Consider the following 16,084-nt stretch of genomic DNA (forward strand, 5'->3'; position numbering starts at 1 on the left):
ATCAAGGACTGGCACCTTCTCTCCCCCTTCCCCACCTCCCACCCCAATTCTCACAACTCATTCTTACCCTGCAGATTCCCTGGACTAGCGAGAACCTCTCTTTGGGTGCAAGACTCCACTTTGACAACAGCTGCCAGTGAAGTCCATTCCCTGTCTGGATCCGGTTTCCCCTGCTTAGGGAGTCTGGTCCTATAATGCAGGTAACATAGCTCAGCAATTTCATCAGCTGACCACATGGCTCCCGATGCAAGTGCAGGTTCTAAACAGAATTGGATTCCATCACAACACTGATTAACGGCCCCCACCTCTTCAAACCCTACCGCCTTGTTCTGCGTGACACTTTCCCGCACCAGATTCCAATATCCAAGGCCTAATGACATCACCCCTTTCAGGATTATTTATAAGAAATATACGAAATGAAAACCTTTTTTTCCAAACAGCTAGGAATAAAAAAAAAAAATGCTAGAACCCTTATAGTCCAGCAGCAGCTGAGACTGCTGGTTTCCCAAGGCTCCCGCTACGCAGCAGTCAACAGCGTCCATCACACCACCGACTCCGTGCGGTCCCCTGCACCACCCTACTCCTCCCGAGGCCGCCGGGCCTCCACCCTGCCCCCGCCACCGGGGAGCGCGGCGCTCCGCCGCCGGGGCGGCCAGCGCTCCGAGAGAGCGGGTGCAGCGCTCAAGCGCACCTCCGCCGCCCCCGGCGCAGGCCCCTACCCTGCGGGTTAACGGTGCCGCCGCTCCTGCCCGGGCCGGGCGGCGGCTGCGAAAGCCCCGGGGCCGCGCCGGGCCGGCCGGCTCAGCGACACCCACACCGCGCACGCGCAGCTGCCCTCCCCGCGCGCGAAGCCCGCCGGGAGCCGCAGGCCTGCGCAGGCGCAGACAGAGACACAGAGACGGGCGCCAGAGCGCGCTGCCTTTATTCACAGTCCGCACAGCCGCGGACTTCAGACAGAGGTGCCTTCGGCAGGCGGGTCGGGCTGCGCCTCCTTCTTGTTGTCTTCCGGTTTCATGGCAGGGAAAAGAAGCACCTCCTGCGAAAAGGGACACCGTCAGCGGGCGCCGGGGCCGCCCCGCCGCCCCCGCCCCCCGCCCCAGCCTGGGGAGCGAGGCTTGGCCCGGCTGCCCGCGGCAGCGTGGGTGGCACACGGCGCTACGCGCGCCGGGGCTCGCCGCCGCGCGCTCCACAGCAACTTCCGAGCAAGTCCACCAAAGGAGAGCTTTTCTGAGGTGGAATTCTTAAAGAACCTCAGGCGGCTACACTGCGTGTTAGAGAGATGGCCCGCTTTGCAGCATCTCGTTCCCTGTTCTCTGACAAAGCCAGCAGTAGACACTGCCATTTCTCACACTTACCTTGATGTTGTTGGAATCTGTAAGGAACATGGTGAAGCGATCAATTCCCATGCCCCAGCCAGCTGTAGGAGGAAGGCCATACTCCAGTGCGGTGCAGAAGTTTTCATCAATAAACATGGCTTCATCGTCACCGGCAGCTTTTGCCTAAATGAGAAAATCAGTAGTAAAAGGTGGGTTGCACAGAGCTAGATCGTACCACTTCCGCTAACCCCTACCAAAAAGGAGGAATATTGCTATTTGTAACAGTCATGTAACTGATGAAACCAAAGGCCTGTACAGCTGTGTAAGCGAGTAACAGATGAAGGAATCTCAGCACCTGGAGAACTGTGGAGGTCACTTGTACAGGTGTTTCCAAAATACCTCTAGGCTCAATTCCTGTCTGATCTGCAAGTTCCTTTCTAGGCAAAGGCCCAGGCCCTTCACTTCAGTAAAAGCTATCTCCAGGGCCATATGGCAGCAGATGACAGTGGAATAAATTGCTTTCAAAGGCTTCTCAAGTTCCTTATTGCTGGCAACACCCCCCCTTTAATGCTTGCAGAAACAACTATGAAGCACAGTTGTTTGAATCATCAGTAGTTGCTCCGTGAAACAAAGTTTAGGAATTGCTTTTTTCCCCTCAAGTAGAAAGATCTGCACCAAGATGGTAACTAATGCATCTGACCCTGACAGCCTCCAAGCGCCATAAGTCATAATAATAAAAACACAGACTAGCCAACCCTCTCAAATTTAGAAAATGCCAAGTGTAAGTGTTGAAACAACAACAAACATTTTTGCTCACACAGTTTCAAGGAAGACTTTGCAAAAGACTGTTAGAGGAAACTTTTCTGCCCGAGTCCGAAATCCTGAAATGCGAACTGCCATCCTTCATCTCAGTCTCCACCTTAACATTAAATTTTCAGACAAATTTTCATTCAACACACATAATCATGTATCTGCAAAGTCTGGCTATAATCATGAGAGACAACTAGACCGATCATATAGACAACAGGTATAAGTCAAAAGGTAATGTCAAGGTAAAAGACATCTGTAATAATATTCCTTCTGACTGAACATTTTGAAATTTACTATCAAGTAAGTTAGTTAACATAAGTCTATTTTCCTGGTTTTGACAACTGTGTAATCCTTTCAGGCACTGTGAAGCCATTAGAAAGAGTAGGAAGAACAGGAACTCTGTTTCTGCAGACCGCATCATCTGCCCTCAATCATATGTGGGCATGCATGCATTCATGGATGTGTATACCTAGTTAATAACAGAATCAGCTTCAGTTATTCCCTTCTGAGGCTTATACAGAGAAAGCCAGTACTACAAATTTGCAGGCCTAATAATTTCCACTCTGCAGCTCTATTCTGTGAGCCAATTTAAAATAGTAATAATTCAGTTCAGGAAATGAGCCATTCAAACTCTTACCGGACATGAAAATTTATTTAAGAACCTAGAAGTATAATGTTGTATGACTACATAGATGCTTAATTGGGGAAACATAACTTTCAACCTAGCAAGACAGAGAAAACGCTTTGCACATTTTCTTTTTTTCAGATTAGTACTTCAGGTACAGTAAAAGGGAAGATATTCCAAAACAAAGTGGCACTACTAAAAAACTAATCAACAGTAGTGTTTGCACTTGTTTACCTTAGAGAGCAAGGTTTCTTTAAAAGGAATTAAGTTTCAATGACAGGCTTTCACTTGAGAGAAACACTTGCTCAAAGTAGTAACAACCCTTTTCAGCAGTAGGCACGAACAACAGATTTGCAATAGACATAGGAAATACTCTTCGCTTACGTGCCTATATCATTGATTCACTATCAGCAGGATGCCATACCTTGGCCTGATCCTCAAAAAGTTGCCGCTGCCGGAAAGGATCGTTAAGTTCTGTGTACGCATTGCACACTTCCTTCTTCATTACAAAGAGTTCGAAGCGTTCCGTTAGTCCCCGATGAGAGCGATGCCTATGTGAAGAAGACAAAACAACCATACCTTAAAATAAACATCTTTACAGAAGCAAAGAGCACATACACTACTTCAGGAGGATTGCCCATGCTTAGCCATATCAGCTGTCAAAACTTCAAACTACTAAGCATCAGCACAAGCACACCTCTTCCCTGGATGATGGGTCTCACAGCTCAGGAACCAATGACTATCCTGGCTGGTGTCAGAATTCACAAACTAGTATACAACATCAAAATCTCTGTTTTCATATATGTGACTTTTTTTTTTTCTTACTTTCCTGTTTTTTCTTTTTAATAAAGAGGAGAGGGTTTAAAAGAGTTACATACTGAATGTGTCTCATACTCTTACCATTTGGCTAGAGGACTCATGATCTGCGGGTGATCACAGATGAATGTAGGGTTGATACAAGTGACTTCCAGGAATTCACCAACTAACTGGGAAAACAAAAGCAAAACAATTATGTAGAGTACAGTATCACCTTCCTAGCACTGCCTTTCCCAAACATCCTACTTCCCTCTCTTCACTACTGAAGAAGGTACCATCAAAGTGAAAAGTTTCCCAGATCATGGTCATGTCTTCATTAACAGAGAGCGTGTGTCCTAGCTGAATAAGAAAAACGACATGGCAAAAACTGTATAAAAAATAGTACCATAATTCAATTTGGACATTACAACAAAGGCCAATAGTAAAAGCAGCAGAAAAACAGCTGTCAGACAATATTTTGGGTACAAAGGAAAAGACTTAATACAGTTGATAGAAGAACTATTTGGTAAGGCTACCAGTTTGTTAAGGTACGTACAGATGCACAAATCTCACAAACAAAACTGACGTTAAGATAAAGCAGATCTGCTTTAAGCACAAGAGACCAGTTATCAAACCAAGATCCTCCAGTGTTCACATTAAGCGGGCATCGGTTAACTATGTCTTGGTGTAGACAAGTAACACAAAGTAAGATTTTGACACAGCAAGTTTTCTCACTGTGATACAGAAATAGCTGAAGTGCATTTCAGCGTGTTTTCCCAGATGCAGCTAAACTTCTGCTCTGAAGAGACTTCTGTTGATACAGATAGATCCTCAAAGACATTAGGATTATAAAAACACCACCTTTACTTACTCTGTCAAGAAGCCTAGCTGTTGTCCTGGGAGGTGGACACTCAACATTCCTCTCTGCACAAAGGTCATCAAAGAACTTGCGAGTTTCTGAAATTGTTGTAGACAAAAATTAGAAAAGCCACCCAGGCAACCACATTTTCTTTCTTTCTGCATCCTTCAATGTGTCTTATAAATCACTCTAAGATCTTAATGGTATACGCCATGGAAAACATGAGCTTAAATGTCAATCTACAAAAACAGTGTTTGTTTTTAAACGGCTTACACTAAAATGTAAGTTATTTTATATTTCAGAAACTTGACAACAGTTAAGCACAACCCCACATGACTGCTGGACATTTGGGGGGTGGAGGAAAAAAAAAAATTCACCAAAAAGCATATGAACTTTTTTCCTTATAGCTCTGGATTCCAGGAATAAAATAGCACATACACACATTTTGAAGAAAGCCCAAGATAATCGTACTCCTAACCTATGATCACAGGCATGGAGACTTAACTGCACAAAAGACAGAAGAACTAAAAAGCTGGGTCTCTTCAACAGATCAAGAACTCCCCAGATCATGCCTCTTGAGTATACAGCATCACATATACTCAACAAAAGAAGAGGCAAAAGAGTCAGATCCTGCCAAAGACTGCAAGGATATGAAGGCTTCTTTCTGGACTCTTACTTAGCAGACAAAACCGGAGAAAAGCAATCCCATGTGTTAGCACCACCTCAAAAAAAGCAGCTGACAGACTGCAGGCTGAGAACTTGAGACCTTCTGCCCTCTTTCTGTTAAGGACTATTATAGGACATTCACACTCAGCATCTCACCTTCAGTTTCGAAACACTCAGCTGATGGAAATTTCACTCCTAGGACCTTCTCCAGATCATACACCATGCTAATTCGCTGGAAGGGAGGGGTAAAATCTATCTCATAGGCCTGTCCATCTTGACCATCTGGATGGTAAGTGATCTTGTAACTTCCAGTAATATGCTTCACCATCCCTACAAAAGGAACCCAAAGTTTAGAAGAAGAGTATGCCACATAATATGCAATTCGTCCAGAGATTCTTAGTCTTTTTTAATTAATATTGCATACGTCACCTGAAAGCAACTTCTCTGTAATTTCCATCAAGTCATGGTAGTCTGCATAAGCCATATAGAATTCACAAGTTGTGAACTCAGGGTTGTGAGTCAAATCAATTCCTTCATTCCGGAACTGGCGCCCAATTTCATATACTCTGTCCATGCCCCCAACCACCAACATCTAAACAAAAGGAAATTCTAGTAAACACACCAACTTTTTCAAAAGAACTAAAGAGAGTTCAAACACACACAACTGCAATGCGACCGTACAAATCTCATTCGAGGTACATTTTGTTTCCTCCAATCCAATGACTCTACCTTTCTTCAAGAATAATACTCGGTTTAGCTACATTTACGTTCTTAGAATAAAATCACAACAGTCTGGAGAATATAGGCTTAGCCATGAGGGGCTTGTATTTTACCTTATGGTAAAGCTCTGGAGCAATTCTCATATATAAATTCATATCCAGTTCATTGTGGTATGTGATAAAAGGTTTTGCCACAGCTCCACCTGGAATTATATTCATCATAGGAGTTTCAATCTGTAAAATAATAACAACAAAAAAATTAATCTAACAATGGCATAAATGGCATAAATATTTCCAGGCTCCTACGTCAACGCTCTGCTTTTGTCTAATCTGCCTCCACAGCTAGCTTTGATGAGAGAGGTCTGTATTTCGTTTATTGTCTGACATACCAGCATATGAAAACAATTCTGAACTAAAGAACACTTCTCCCACGCGGTCAGTGAAGACAAATTACTTAAAACTATTTGTTGCTATCAAGAATCATTCATATTTACTATAAATGTGAACCTGCTGGGAACCGGGCTGTGGCATTATCACAAAATCATCTCTCTACATTGCAGAAAATGAAGTTCAACAAGGCCAAGTGTAAGCTCCTGCACATGGGTCAGAGCAATTCCTAGCATCAGTACAGCCTGGAGGATGAATGGGTCGAGAGCAGTCCTGCAGAGAAGGACTCGGGGGTACTGGTACGTGAAAAATTGGACACGAGCTGGCAACGTGCACTTGCAGCCCAGAAAGCCAACCGTATCCTGGGGTGCATCAGAAGCAGCGTGGCCAGCGGGTGGAGGGAGGGGATTCTCCCCCTCTACTCCGCTCTTGTGAGGCCCCACCTGGAGCACTGCATCTAGATCTGGGGTCCCCAGTACAAGAAAGAGGTGGACCTGTGTCCTGGTTTCGGCTGGGATAGTTAATTGTCTTCCTAGCAGCTGCTATAGTGTTATGTTTTAGATTTAGTACGAGAATAATGTTGATAACACACTGATGTTTTCAGTTGTTGCTAAGTAGTGTTAGTATACTAAATCAAAGATTTTTCAGCTTCTCATTCCCAGCCAGCAAGAAGGCTGGAGGGGCACAAGAAGTTGGGAGGGGACACAGCCACGACAGCTGACCCAAAGTGGCCAACGAGGTATTCCGTACCATGTGACGTCATGTCCACTATATAAAATGGGGGGAGCTGGCCTGGGGGGCAGATCGCTGCTCAGGAACTTAACCGGGCATCGGTCAGTGAGTGGTGAGCAATTGCATTGTGCATCACTTGTTTTGTATATTCCAATTCTTTTATTATTATTATTGTCATTTTATTACTGTTGTTATTTTCTTCCTTTCTGTCCTATTAAACTGTTCTTATCTCAAGCCACAAGTTTTACTTTTTTTCCCCCCCTAAAGTGAGCGCGCGGCTGCGTGATGCTTAGTTGCTGGCTGGAGTTAAAACACGACAACCTGTTAGAGCAGGTCCAGAGGAAGGCCACATAAATGGCCAGGTGGCTGGAACAACTCTCCTATGAAGAAAGGCTGAGAGAGTTCACCCTGGAGAAGGCTCTGGGAAGACCTTCGTGAAGCCTTTCAACATATAAAGGGGGCTTATAAGAAAGGCACAGAGAGACTTTTTACCAAGGCCTGTAGTGACAGGACAAGGGGCAACGGTTTTAAACTGAAAGAGGACAGATTTAGATTAGACATAAGAAGAAATGTTTTACAATGAGGGTGGTGAGACACTGGAACAGGTTGCCCGGGGAAGCTGTGGATGCCCCATCCCTGGAAGTGTTCAAGGTCAGGTTGGATGGGGCTTTGAGCAACCTGATCTAACAAAAGATGGCCCTGCCCGTGGCAGGGGAGTTCGACTAGATATCTTTAAAGGTCCTTTCCAACCCAAACCATTCTGTGATTCTACAATACAATCCACTTGGGTACGAGAGCAAGCTGCTTCATAAAACTTATGAGGGAGCAGCCTTCCTCAGTATCTTCTCCATATCATTGCTTATGCTGTAAATTCTTTAGGATAGTCTCTGTAGCAAAGCTGTAAAGCAGTAATCCTGAAAGAAATTAAATGCCATGGATACTGCAAATTTTGAAAAAAACTAAACAATTTTAATAATATTGCTTTTAGGGGGAAAAAAAAATTACATTGAGCATTGAAAAATATTTGGTGGTGAGAATGTCTGGGAACATATGGATACATGGAAACATTCACTTCAGATAAAAAGCTGTTACTGATCTTCTGTATGTATGGGGAATCCTATAGTCCAATTGAATTAATTTCTGAAGAGATACACCATTTCAAGGAGAAAAAAAGAATTAAATCAATCTACTGCAGGCTTCAGTGAACTAATTTAGTTCAAATCATTACAAATTTTCTTTTGCAGAAGCTGCACTTTCTTAGATGTTTAGAAGGTGACCGCTTATGCTTCAAGCAATATACACTATCGACTATGTGAGAAACAGACTTCAGTTCAATGTCTCTCGACATTGAAAAGAGAAAGTAGCTGCAAATGATGGAAAAACAAGAGTAGCAGAACAATTTACAACTCAAAACTTGGCCCCCTACACAGACAGCTGGTGAAAGTGGCCAAACAATTTTCTAATTGATTCTGTGGGATATGCCACATTTAAACTACTGTGCTTAGAAATCAGCTTGGCTTTCATGTTAACACAAAGGATTTCAGTATGCCTGTCCATACGCTCACATCTTAGCATTAAGAATTAATACCCTGTTACTGACCCAGAAGCATGAAAACAGGTATTTTCACAACAGAATTTCACAATTCACAACAGAACTACTTATAGCTACACAGAAGGGGAATGCTTCTACGAAACAGAATGAGACTCAGGGTTCCTGTGAAAGAACAAAGCTCAGGGCAAAAAAAGGTAAGTCAATGTGGGATAAAAAGAGAACAAGGATGCAGCTAGAACTTAAAAAAGGGGAGAAATTGTGTGGGCTATGAATTAGTATAGCTCCCTAAACAAGTATTTAATGGGGTTCTGCAAACAGATCTACACTATAAAACAAGCTGAGCTGCAGAAAACAGAAAGCAGCCAGCATCCCAGACAGTAATGAATCGGAAATAAAGTTTAATTGATGATGACTGAACTAACAAGCCCTGACAATCAGCTGAAGAACACGCTACAATACCCAAGACATTCTGACTAATTTTTCTCAAAATTAACTAGTATCTCTCCATGGCATGACACTACACTGTGCCATATGGAGTACTGGTATGATCGAGCGCTGCCCAATTCATGCACCCCCAGACTACACTATTGTATAGCAGGCCATTCCCCGACTTCTCTGCCTTTTATTCCCAACATTCTCACCAAGCCTAAGTAACTTACTCCATTATTCCAACAAGTCAAAACTTCATATAAATTGAGAAGGACTCTTAGGGTCCTTTTCGATTAAGCTATCAGAACAGTAAAATCTCTAAGTACTAGACTAAGAATTATTTGGAGAAAAAAAAACAAATCAAAGAAAGACATTAAAGCCATTACACATATGACAGAGATGACACTGCACAGGTTCGGATTCCCACTGCTCTCAAAAAACTCCCACTGGCAGCTTTTGCAGATTCACTTGATAAACACTTGTAAATAAACTACACTAAGTTCTAATCTTTTTGCTAACTGTAAAGTACAACCAAGAACCCGGATGCAACAGAGAGCAGAGCTAGTATTATTTTCTCATATGCTACTCCACAACAGACCTTAAGATAAAACCAATTTTACTTACAGGAAGTAAAACCTGCATTTACCTCCAGAGGCAAAACACCATTTCAGAGATGTTATTTCTACCTTAATTTACTGAAATAAGGAAAGGACAGCAGTAGTTTGAAGTACTACGTTGATAAAAGATTCCCGAGTCATAACCTCACCAACTGAGGAATAGTCTTAACTTTAAAAAGAGAGGAAAGAAATGGCTCCCATTATATTAAACTGATGAAACACATTGTGCCGAGGTAATTATTCTCACTTCTGTAAATACTTTGCATATGAGCCTGAACATATATACACCCTTGAAGCTGAGAAGCTCTAAACACATTCAGCATGCAGAGACAAATAAACACTGAAGCCTTACCTCAAGGAAGCCCAACTCATCTAGAAAGCTCCGAATATATGTAATGATCTTTGCACGGGTTATAAATTTCTGCCTCACATAATCATTAAGAATTAAATCCAAGTATCTCTGACGATACCTAGTTTCCTGTAAAGAACAAATAACTTTAGAACAAGCTAGACAAAATGTGCTGCCAAGGAAAAAATACCAGAACAAAACTAATGTTCCTTTGTTGACTGATACCATCAGCAGATATAAAAGGTCATCCACTCAGACCTATCTGTCAAATTACCTCCAAGAGTGACAGGTATGACAAGTACCTTATCCTTGAGGCCAAAGTGAAGATGAGGCAACATGTGCAGGCATGGAGACAACAGAGTTATTTCATAAGGAATAATACTCAGTTCCCCTTTCTTTGTTTTCCCAGGATTCCCCTCTACACCAATAATGTCCCCACGACGTAGCTTGTTGTTAACACGGAAATACTCTTCCTCGGATTTGTAGAGCCTGTAATTACAAAGCCAATATAAGCAGGTTTGTTTAAAATTCAACATTCCAAACTGTCCTGCAAGTATCTCTCCAGACCAAATCCTTTAAAAAAAGGATTCTTCTAGCAGGGAAGCCAACCACAACATCCTAAGCAAAACATTACCTGGCTGCCTAAACCAACCCACAGACAAATAGCCTAAGGAGATAAAGCAACAGAATGCCCAGATACCTATCTCTAGGCCCCAGAATGCAGTTCAGTTTAAAACGCTACTGGGAACACCTCCATTTACCTGGAATTTGCCATGACCTGCAACTTGACTCCTTCACCACGAAGATCATAGAAAATCAGCTTCCCTCCAGAGGCACGCTTTGCATGGATTCGACCTAAATATCAAAGTATGCAGGACATCAGAGTCCCTAGCAGAAAGGATACAGGGGCAAAAGCCACAGTATTATCACTTGGACAAAAGACTGTCAGCTCTGAACTGATCACTAACTGTGAAAGAGAAGCACTTAAGTCTCAAAATAAATACCAGTGCACAAAAGAACATATGAACTTTGGGTCCTGGAGCCCATATTGCAACCTGATCTTGTAGCTGTAAGGGATGTTGCATGGATCCACTCGGTCTGAAAGGACATGTCCTGAATAGTCCAACACTGCTACAGACTTCAAGACCGAGTAACAGGGCATCAGCAAAATTTGAAGAGAGACCACCCCATCACTAAAAGCAGCTAAGACTTGGCTTAGCAAAGCAACAGACCATCTTCCTGTATCCAGATAAGCCTTTACCTGCCACTCTTACTGTAATGTCTGTCAGGTGATCTCCTGGCTGCAGGTGACTGTACTTCTCTATAAAGTCTGAGAGAGATAGGTCTACATGGAACTTGTGGGGATAGGGATCTTCATTGGTGCCCTTCAGCTGCTGGACTGCATGGCTACGGATCTTGTAGTATTGCTGTCACCAGAAACAAACAAAACCAAACGATTTTGTTAGAAACTGGAAATGTTTTACAGGTCGTAAATTAAAATACAGCTGCCCTTATGTAGGAATATGCAGGTCTCTCCCCTTTTAACCATTTAGTTCCCCTTGAATAAAAAAAAAAATCAAATGTAAATCAGTAACATTTATTCTCGGAACAGTAACAAGCATGAGGCCAGATGCTCACATTTGGATCCAAGCTTTCCTCATCAGCACCAACATTATTCTCAGAGTCAGAAGCCAAGGAAGGCTTATTTGAATGCTTTTCACTTTGATCTTTCTGCTTTGCCTCTTTTTCAGCTATTTTTCTCTCAGCCTTTAAACGTCTCTTCAGCTCACTGCAAAAGAGAAGGAAATCAGATACAGCAAGTACTCCGATACTCCTATGGGGAAACACTTGGCAGGACTCTGCCGAAAGCTTACTGTACAAATAACCCTGTCATTTCTTTTACTCTGCTCAAAAGTCAAAACAATCCTTAAGCATGTTTAAGCGTTTTCTTTGAACTCTTTTTAGTTCACCTCCCATGAGATACAAAAACTCAGAGGAAATTAAAACTTGATTAAACATTCCGTAAACAGACCTTGAAGATGCCTGCCCACGTGCCCAAGGACCCTCCGCAGGCCATTTTATACATAAAAGCCTAGCAACCTCACGTAGCATATAAGCGAAATAAGGCGAACTCTCCACTGAAAAAAAGTCAGGCGCTGCTTCAGGCTCCCGAAGCCGCCTTCGCGACCCACGGGCGCCGCGCCTCCTCCCGCGGCTCCCGACCCCGCCGGCCGGGACTTCATGAGGAAAGAGGCGGGCCCAGCCAGGCCGCATAGCACCGACCTGCTTCGGTCATGAAGCGCCCGGCGCCATCGGAGCGCGGGCGTGGCCCTCCAGGCCCAGCCGCGGAGCCGCGCAGCGGCGGGGCCCAACATGGCGCGCTCCGACGGATCGCCTGGCGGAGACACGCACCGGGTCAGCCGGACGCTCGCCTCGCCTCCCCGGCCCGGCCCGGCCCGGCTCGGCCTGCCCGCCCGCCCTCACTTTTTGCTGAGGCGCGACTCGGTCTCCGCCGCCTCGCACGCGCGCTCCGCCGCTGCCGCCATCTTCCCGGCTCCAGCCGGCCCTTCCGGCGCCCCCGCGCCTGCGCGGCCGGCGCGGCGATGGCGGAACGCGGGGGCGCGGCGGTGGCGCGCTCGCGGTCCCTGTTCTTGTGGGACGACGGGAGCCCGATGCGGTTCTACGTGCGGCCCGGGCTGGCCAAGCTGCGCTTGGCGCCCCTGGTGCTGGCGGGCGGCGGCCGGCTGTGCCGCGTGCAGGAGCCGGGAGCCGTGCTGCTGGCGCAGCCCGGCGAGGCGGCGCCCGGCGGGGCTGTCTCCACCGAGTACGTGACGGAGTGCGTGGAGCGCAACCAGCGGCTGCCGCTGGAGCCCTTCCGGCTGCCCGCCGCGCCGCCCGCCGCCTCGCCGCGCGGCCGCCTCGCCTTCACGGAAGCGGAGGACGCGGCGCTGCTGCGGGCGGTGCGCGGGCGGGGCGAGGCGCGGGCGAGCGGCCGGGCGCTCTGGAAGGAGCTGGAGCGAGCCGGCCTGACGCGGCACAGCTGGCAGGCCATGCGCGACCGCTACCTGCGGCGCCTGCGGCCGCTGCTCGGGGGTGAGCCGGGGGCGGCTTGGCGGCGGGGGGGGCGGCCGGGGCGAGGGGAGGCTGGCGGGCGCGGCGGCGGCCGTGGCCCTGGGCCGCGCTGCAGCCCGGCAGTCGATGCCCGCGTGTTCCCGCAGAGCCCCAGCGGACGGAGGAGCCCGCGCAGAGCACGGGTCTTTTCGAGGCAGCTAATCGGGAGTTCGAAAGCACGGAGGTAAGCGTCCAGGACCGGCACCGGGAGTAGCACTGTTGCCGCAGCTGCTTCTGCACGCCGCAGTGCCGCTGAGAGCCAGCTGCTCGGAGCAGCCCTTCCTGGTTGTCACGAAATGGCACAAGAGTAACTTATAATTAATTTCTCAACGGGCTTTGCACCATGACACCCCTTCTGGTATGGCTAAGCGGGAGCTTCGTGTGAGCCATGAAACACGTGGCTCGTGATGAACGGTGCCTCGCTGCGGCATGTTTTCTTAGTTTGATTTCCTGCCCGAGTTCACTTGAGGAAGTTGACGTGACAGTGTTGTCGCGTTAAAAGCTGTATTGGCAAATGGAAGTCATCCTTTCACCTGAGGCATAAAACGTTCCTGCAGTTGCATTAACGTTTACTTTTGCCTTTTATGCTTAGTTTTTTCAAATTCTCCCTCATATTCCATGCTTTTCTGTGATCTTGTATATCCTTGTTAACACTTAGGGCTTCACTTCAGTCGCTGAATTTTACTATGCGTAGTAATTTCTTAGTTTTTTATATACCGTAGAGTCACAGTGGAAGGTGTTTGGGTAGCGGTGATAAAAGAAGCTTGCCAGAAAAATACCATGTCTAATCAATGACTCCTCTTCCTTTTAGTCAGGAAGTGACACTTCGGACGTTTCAGAAGAACTTTCTACACAAGATGGAGAGGGAAGGTCGCCAGGAGAAACAGCATCTGGTTTGAAAACTGGACCGGAGGACTCTGCTCTCCCTGACACTCAATTACAAAGGGAAGAAAGACCAACAAGCACTTGCTCTTCTTCCACTGTGGTGGGAGAGGTAGTAAAAACTATGCAGTACTTCATGGAGAAGTTCGGCATGGACCTGTTCACTGTTACACAGGCCTTTCTGAAAAACACTGGGGAAGTAGAGACTACTTTATACTTTCTGCAGACAGGGCAGCGCTTGGATGGGTACCCTGTATGGAGCAGAGAGGATGATTTGGAATTGCAAAAAGATGATGAATGTGTCAGAAATAAATTGATAGCAAAATTTGGAGCTGAAAATGTAGCAAAGCGTGTAGCATTTAGGAAAAGTTAGACAGCCAAGCAGAGGGGAATGGCTAATCTAGGACTGTGGCAGGAACTTAAAAAACCAGTCATTTCAGAAATGCAAATGTGATGGAAAATTTGATGCAACATTCCGAGGTTTCAGAAATGCTTTAAAATAATTTTTTGATAAAAGGCCTATTTTGTATTTGATTTTTATTTGCAATACTGAGTACATTAAACATTTAAAAGTAGAAAATGGTGAAGATTAAGGTTCTATATAGTATCAAGTTTTCACTGAAAATTTCCTTTAAAGTGTGTATCTACTATATAAACCAGCTGACAGCCTTACCTGTACGTTGCTGCATGCAAAGGATTTTGAATAGGGTTGGAACCAAAATCTGACAGAATCACATTAAGTGCTCTAACCTGTAATGAATGCATTATTAGTGCACAATAGCAGCCTATTCTCTGTCACCTGTCTTACTTCACACTGTTTGGATGATCATTTAATAACCTGCTTTGCCAGTTGTTGTCATTACCTTTTTTTTGTTGTTGTTAGTGAACCTTGATTAGCAGCAGACATTTGGAGATAATAACAATGAAAATATAACAGTTCAAAAAGAGGGATCAAGAACATTCATGCCAGAAGATGAGGCACTTGGTCTCACACATGAATGCTGAGATGTCTCAGAGTGGCCATGTGTACTGGGAAAGGCCAAAACAGGTCACCGTGACACTATAATATTCAATTTCATGTTACAGAGATCTGTCAGTTAAAACCTCAGGCTGGTAGACAGTGATCTCAATTTTTATTACCACTTCCAGTACGTGTTTTCCAGTGCTAATATTGCAGGGTTTGTTTAATAACATTAACTTTACCGTCTTGCTTCATGATTTCAAAAACAGTGAATCACTCTGCCCCAGCTTGCATCTTTACAGATTGAAGAGTCACAGCTTCTTTAATCCTGGCAAAGTAACACTTGTACCAGACCGTATAGTCTAGGTGGAAAAAGTAGACCAGCTTTCAGGGCCACGTGCAATAGTTGACATAGGAGATACGAGTTAAGAAAGAGTGCTCAGAGTTTATTTAGGTATCTATTGCCTAAGTCATGTCTGAGAGAGAGAGAGAGAACACCATTGCTAGTATACAGTCACAATCTGAAAAACTCAGTACTTTCAGCCTGAAATTGTGCTCTGGTCACTACTTTAATATTATTTTACATCAGTCCTGTAAATCTGGAATTCATTCATTTGGTGAAATAAAATGGGCTAGTAAAAGCAAAGACTGATTTTTTTAAATTTTTTTCTTAGAATTCTATTTTGGGGTTTTTGCTTATTGCACTGTGACACTTAGAAAAATTAAGGTGAATTAGGAAATGGCTGATTTTAAGCCAAATTCAAGTTATATTGAAAGTCAGCGATAACTTCATATGATGAGACTGCTACTTCAGAAAACCGCTGTCCTGAAACACAGTTGATTATTTGGAGCGTTAACCAATGTAACCAAATAAATGCCAAAACTCTGTTTCAGACTATGCAGTGTTTCACTGGACAGGTCATTCCTGCTGAAAAAGTGAGAATTACTTTGTATATTCATGCTGCTCAGACTGGTTACTTGAGACTTGTGGTGAAGACCAGACAAGCACTTAACGAGAGAGTGCAAGACAACATGGCAAATAAAGTAGTAAGTAGAAACTTTGCCAGCTGGAATTGAAATCCAAGGACTTCTGATGACCAGGTTCAAGAACAGGAGACCCATCACCTCCTGCAGCCAAAAACGCCTGTTCTAGCTTGGGCGGTATACACTTCTCAGCAGCACAATAACCTCAGAATTCAGTGGTCATCTTGTTTAACCAAAACTGCTCTAGAATTCAAAGTGAGAGGTAGAACACATTAAGTGGCTGCAACATA

The 16,084-nt window shown here is 44.9% G+C and overlaps 3 protein-coding genes across 17 annotated transcripts in view; 1 reads left to right on the forward strand and 2 right to left on the reverse strand.

The window, feature by feature from the left end:
• ADAT1 (adenosine deaminase tRNA specific 1) overlaps positions 1 to 842 on the reverse strand; it is a 33,060-nt gene extending 32,218 nt beyond the window's left edge. For 3 of the 14 annotated variants that reach the window (XM_052796392.1, XM_052796399.1, XM_052796391.1), the window contains exon 1: positions 68 to 644. In XM_052796392.1, the coding sequence (XP_052652352.1) occupies positions 68 to 380 (313 nt within the window). In that variant the 5' untranslated portion in view covers positions 381 to 644. Of the gene's footprint in view, positions 1 to 67; positions 654 to 719 lie in introns of those variants that run through there. The other 11 variants (XM_052796402.1, XM_052796400.1, XM_052796393.1 and 8 more) reach the window with 10 other exon arrangements.
• Positions 843 to 905: 63 nt separating this feature from the next.
• Positions 906 to 12,473, reverse strand: KARS1 (lysyl-tRNA synthetase 1). Of its 2 annotated transcripts, none has more exons than XM_052796388.1 (14): positions 12,341 to 12,473; positions 11,495 to 11,645; positions 11,118 to 11,283; positions 10,618 to 10,711; positions 10,159 to 10,345; positions 9,860 to 9,985; positions 5,905 to 6,024; positions 5,501 to 5,663; positions 5,228 to 5,401; positions 4,418 to 4,503; positions 3,652 to 3,737; positions 3,176 to 3,302; positions 1,356 to 1,499; positions 906 to 1,036 (listed from the first exon to the last, which is right to left on the reverse strand). In XM_052796388.1, the coding sequence occupies exons 1-14, from the start codon at positions 12,400 to 12,402 to the stop codon at positions 950 to 952; spliced, it is 1,773 nt and encodes a 590-aa protein (XP_052652348.1). In that variant the 5' UTR covers positions 12,403 to 12,473; the 3' UTR covers positions 906 to 949. The 2 variants fall into 2 exon arrangements, with proteins under 2 accessions (XP_052652348.1, XP_052652347.1); XM_052796387.1 differs by lacking the exon at positions 12,341 to 12,473 and adding an exon at positions 12,140 to 12,270.
• On the forward strand, positions 12,450 to 15,456 carry TERF2IP (TERF2 interacting protein). The gene is made up of 3 exons (XM_052796405.1): positions 12,450 to 12,949; positions 13,075 to 13,151; positions 13,779 to 15,456. The coding sequence occupies exons 1-3, from the start codon at positions 12,460 to 12,462 to the stop codon at positions 14,220 to 14,222; spliced, it is 1,011 nt and encodes a 336-aa protein (XP_052652365.1). The 5' UTR covers positions 12,450 to 12,459; the 3' UTR covers positions 14,223 to 15,456.
• Positions 15,457 to 16,084: the final 628 nt, after the last annotated feature.

Source organism: Harpia harpyja, chromosome 9 (assembly GCF_026419915.1).
Source record: "Harpia harpyja isolate bHarHar1 chromosome 9, bHarHar1 primary haplotype, whole genome shotgun sequence".
NCBI lineage: Eukaryota > Metazoa > Chordata > Aves > Accipitriformes > Accipitridae > Harpia > Harpia harpyja.

Excerpts from the sequence above, each read along its gene's own strand:
- KARS1 (XM_052796387.1), bottom strand. The coding sequence starts at position 12,231 with ATGTTGGGCCCCGCCGCTGCGCGGCTCCGCGGCTGGGCCTGGAGGGCC. Across the intron at positions 10,712-11,117 it reads CATTACAGTAAGAGTGGCAG|GTCGAATCCATGCAAAGCGT; the intron begins GTAAAGGCTTAT and ends TTTGATATTTAG. Across the intron at positions 4,504-5,227 it reads TGAGTGTTTCGAAACTGAAG|AAACTCGCAAGTTCTTTGAT; the intron begins GTGAGATGCTGA and ends CAACAATTTCAG.
- TERF2IP (XM_052796405.1), top strand. The coding sequence starts at position 12,460 with ATGGCGGAACGCGGGGGCGCGGCGGTGGCGCGCTCGCGGTCCCTGTTC. Across the intron at positions 12,950-13,074 it reads CCTGCGGCCGCTGCTCGGGG|AGCCCCAGCGGACGGAGGAG; the intron begins GTGAGCCGGGGG and ends GTGTTCCCGCAG. Across the intron at positions 13,152-13,778 it reads GGGAGTTCGAAAGCACGGAG|TCAGGAAGTGACACTTCGGA; the intron begins GTAAGCGTCCAG and ends TCTTCCTTTTAG.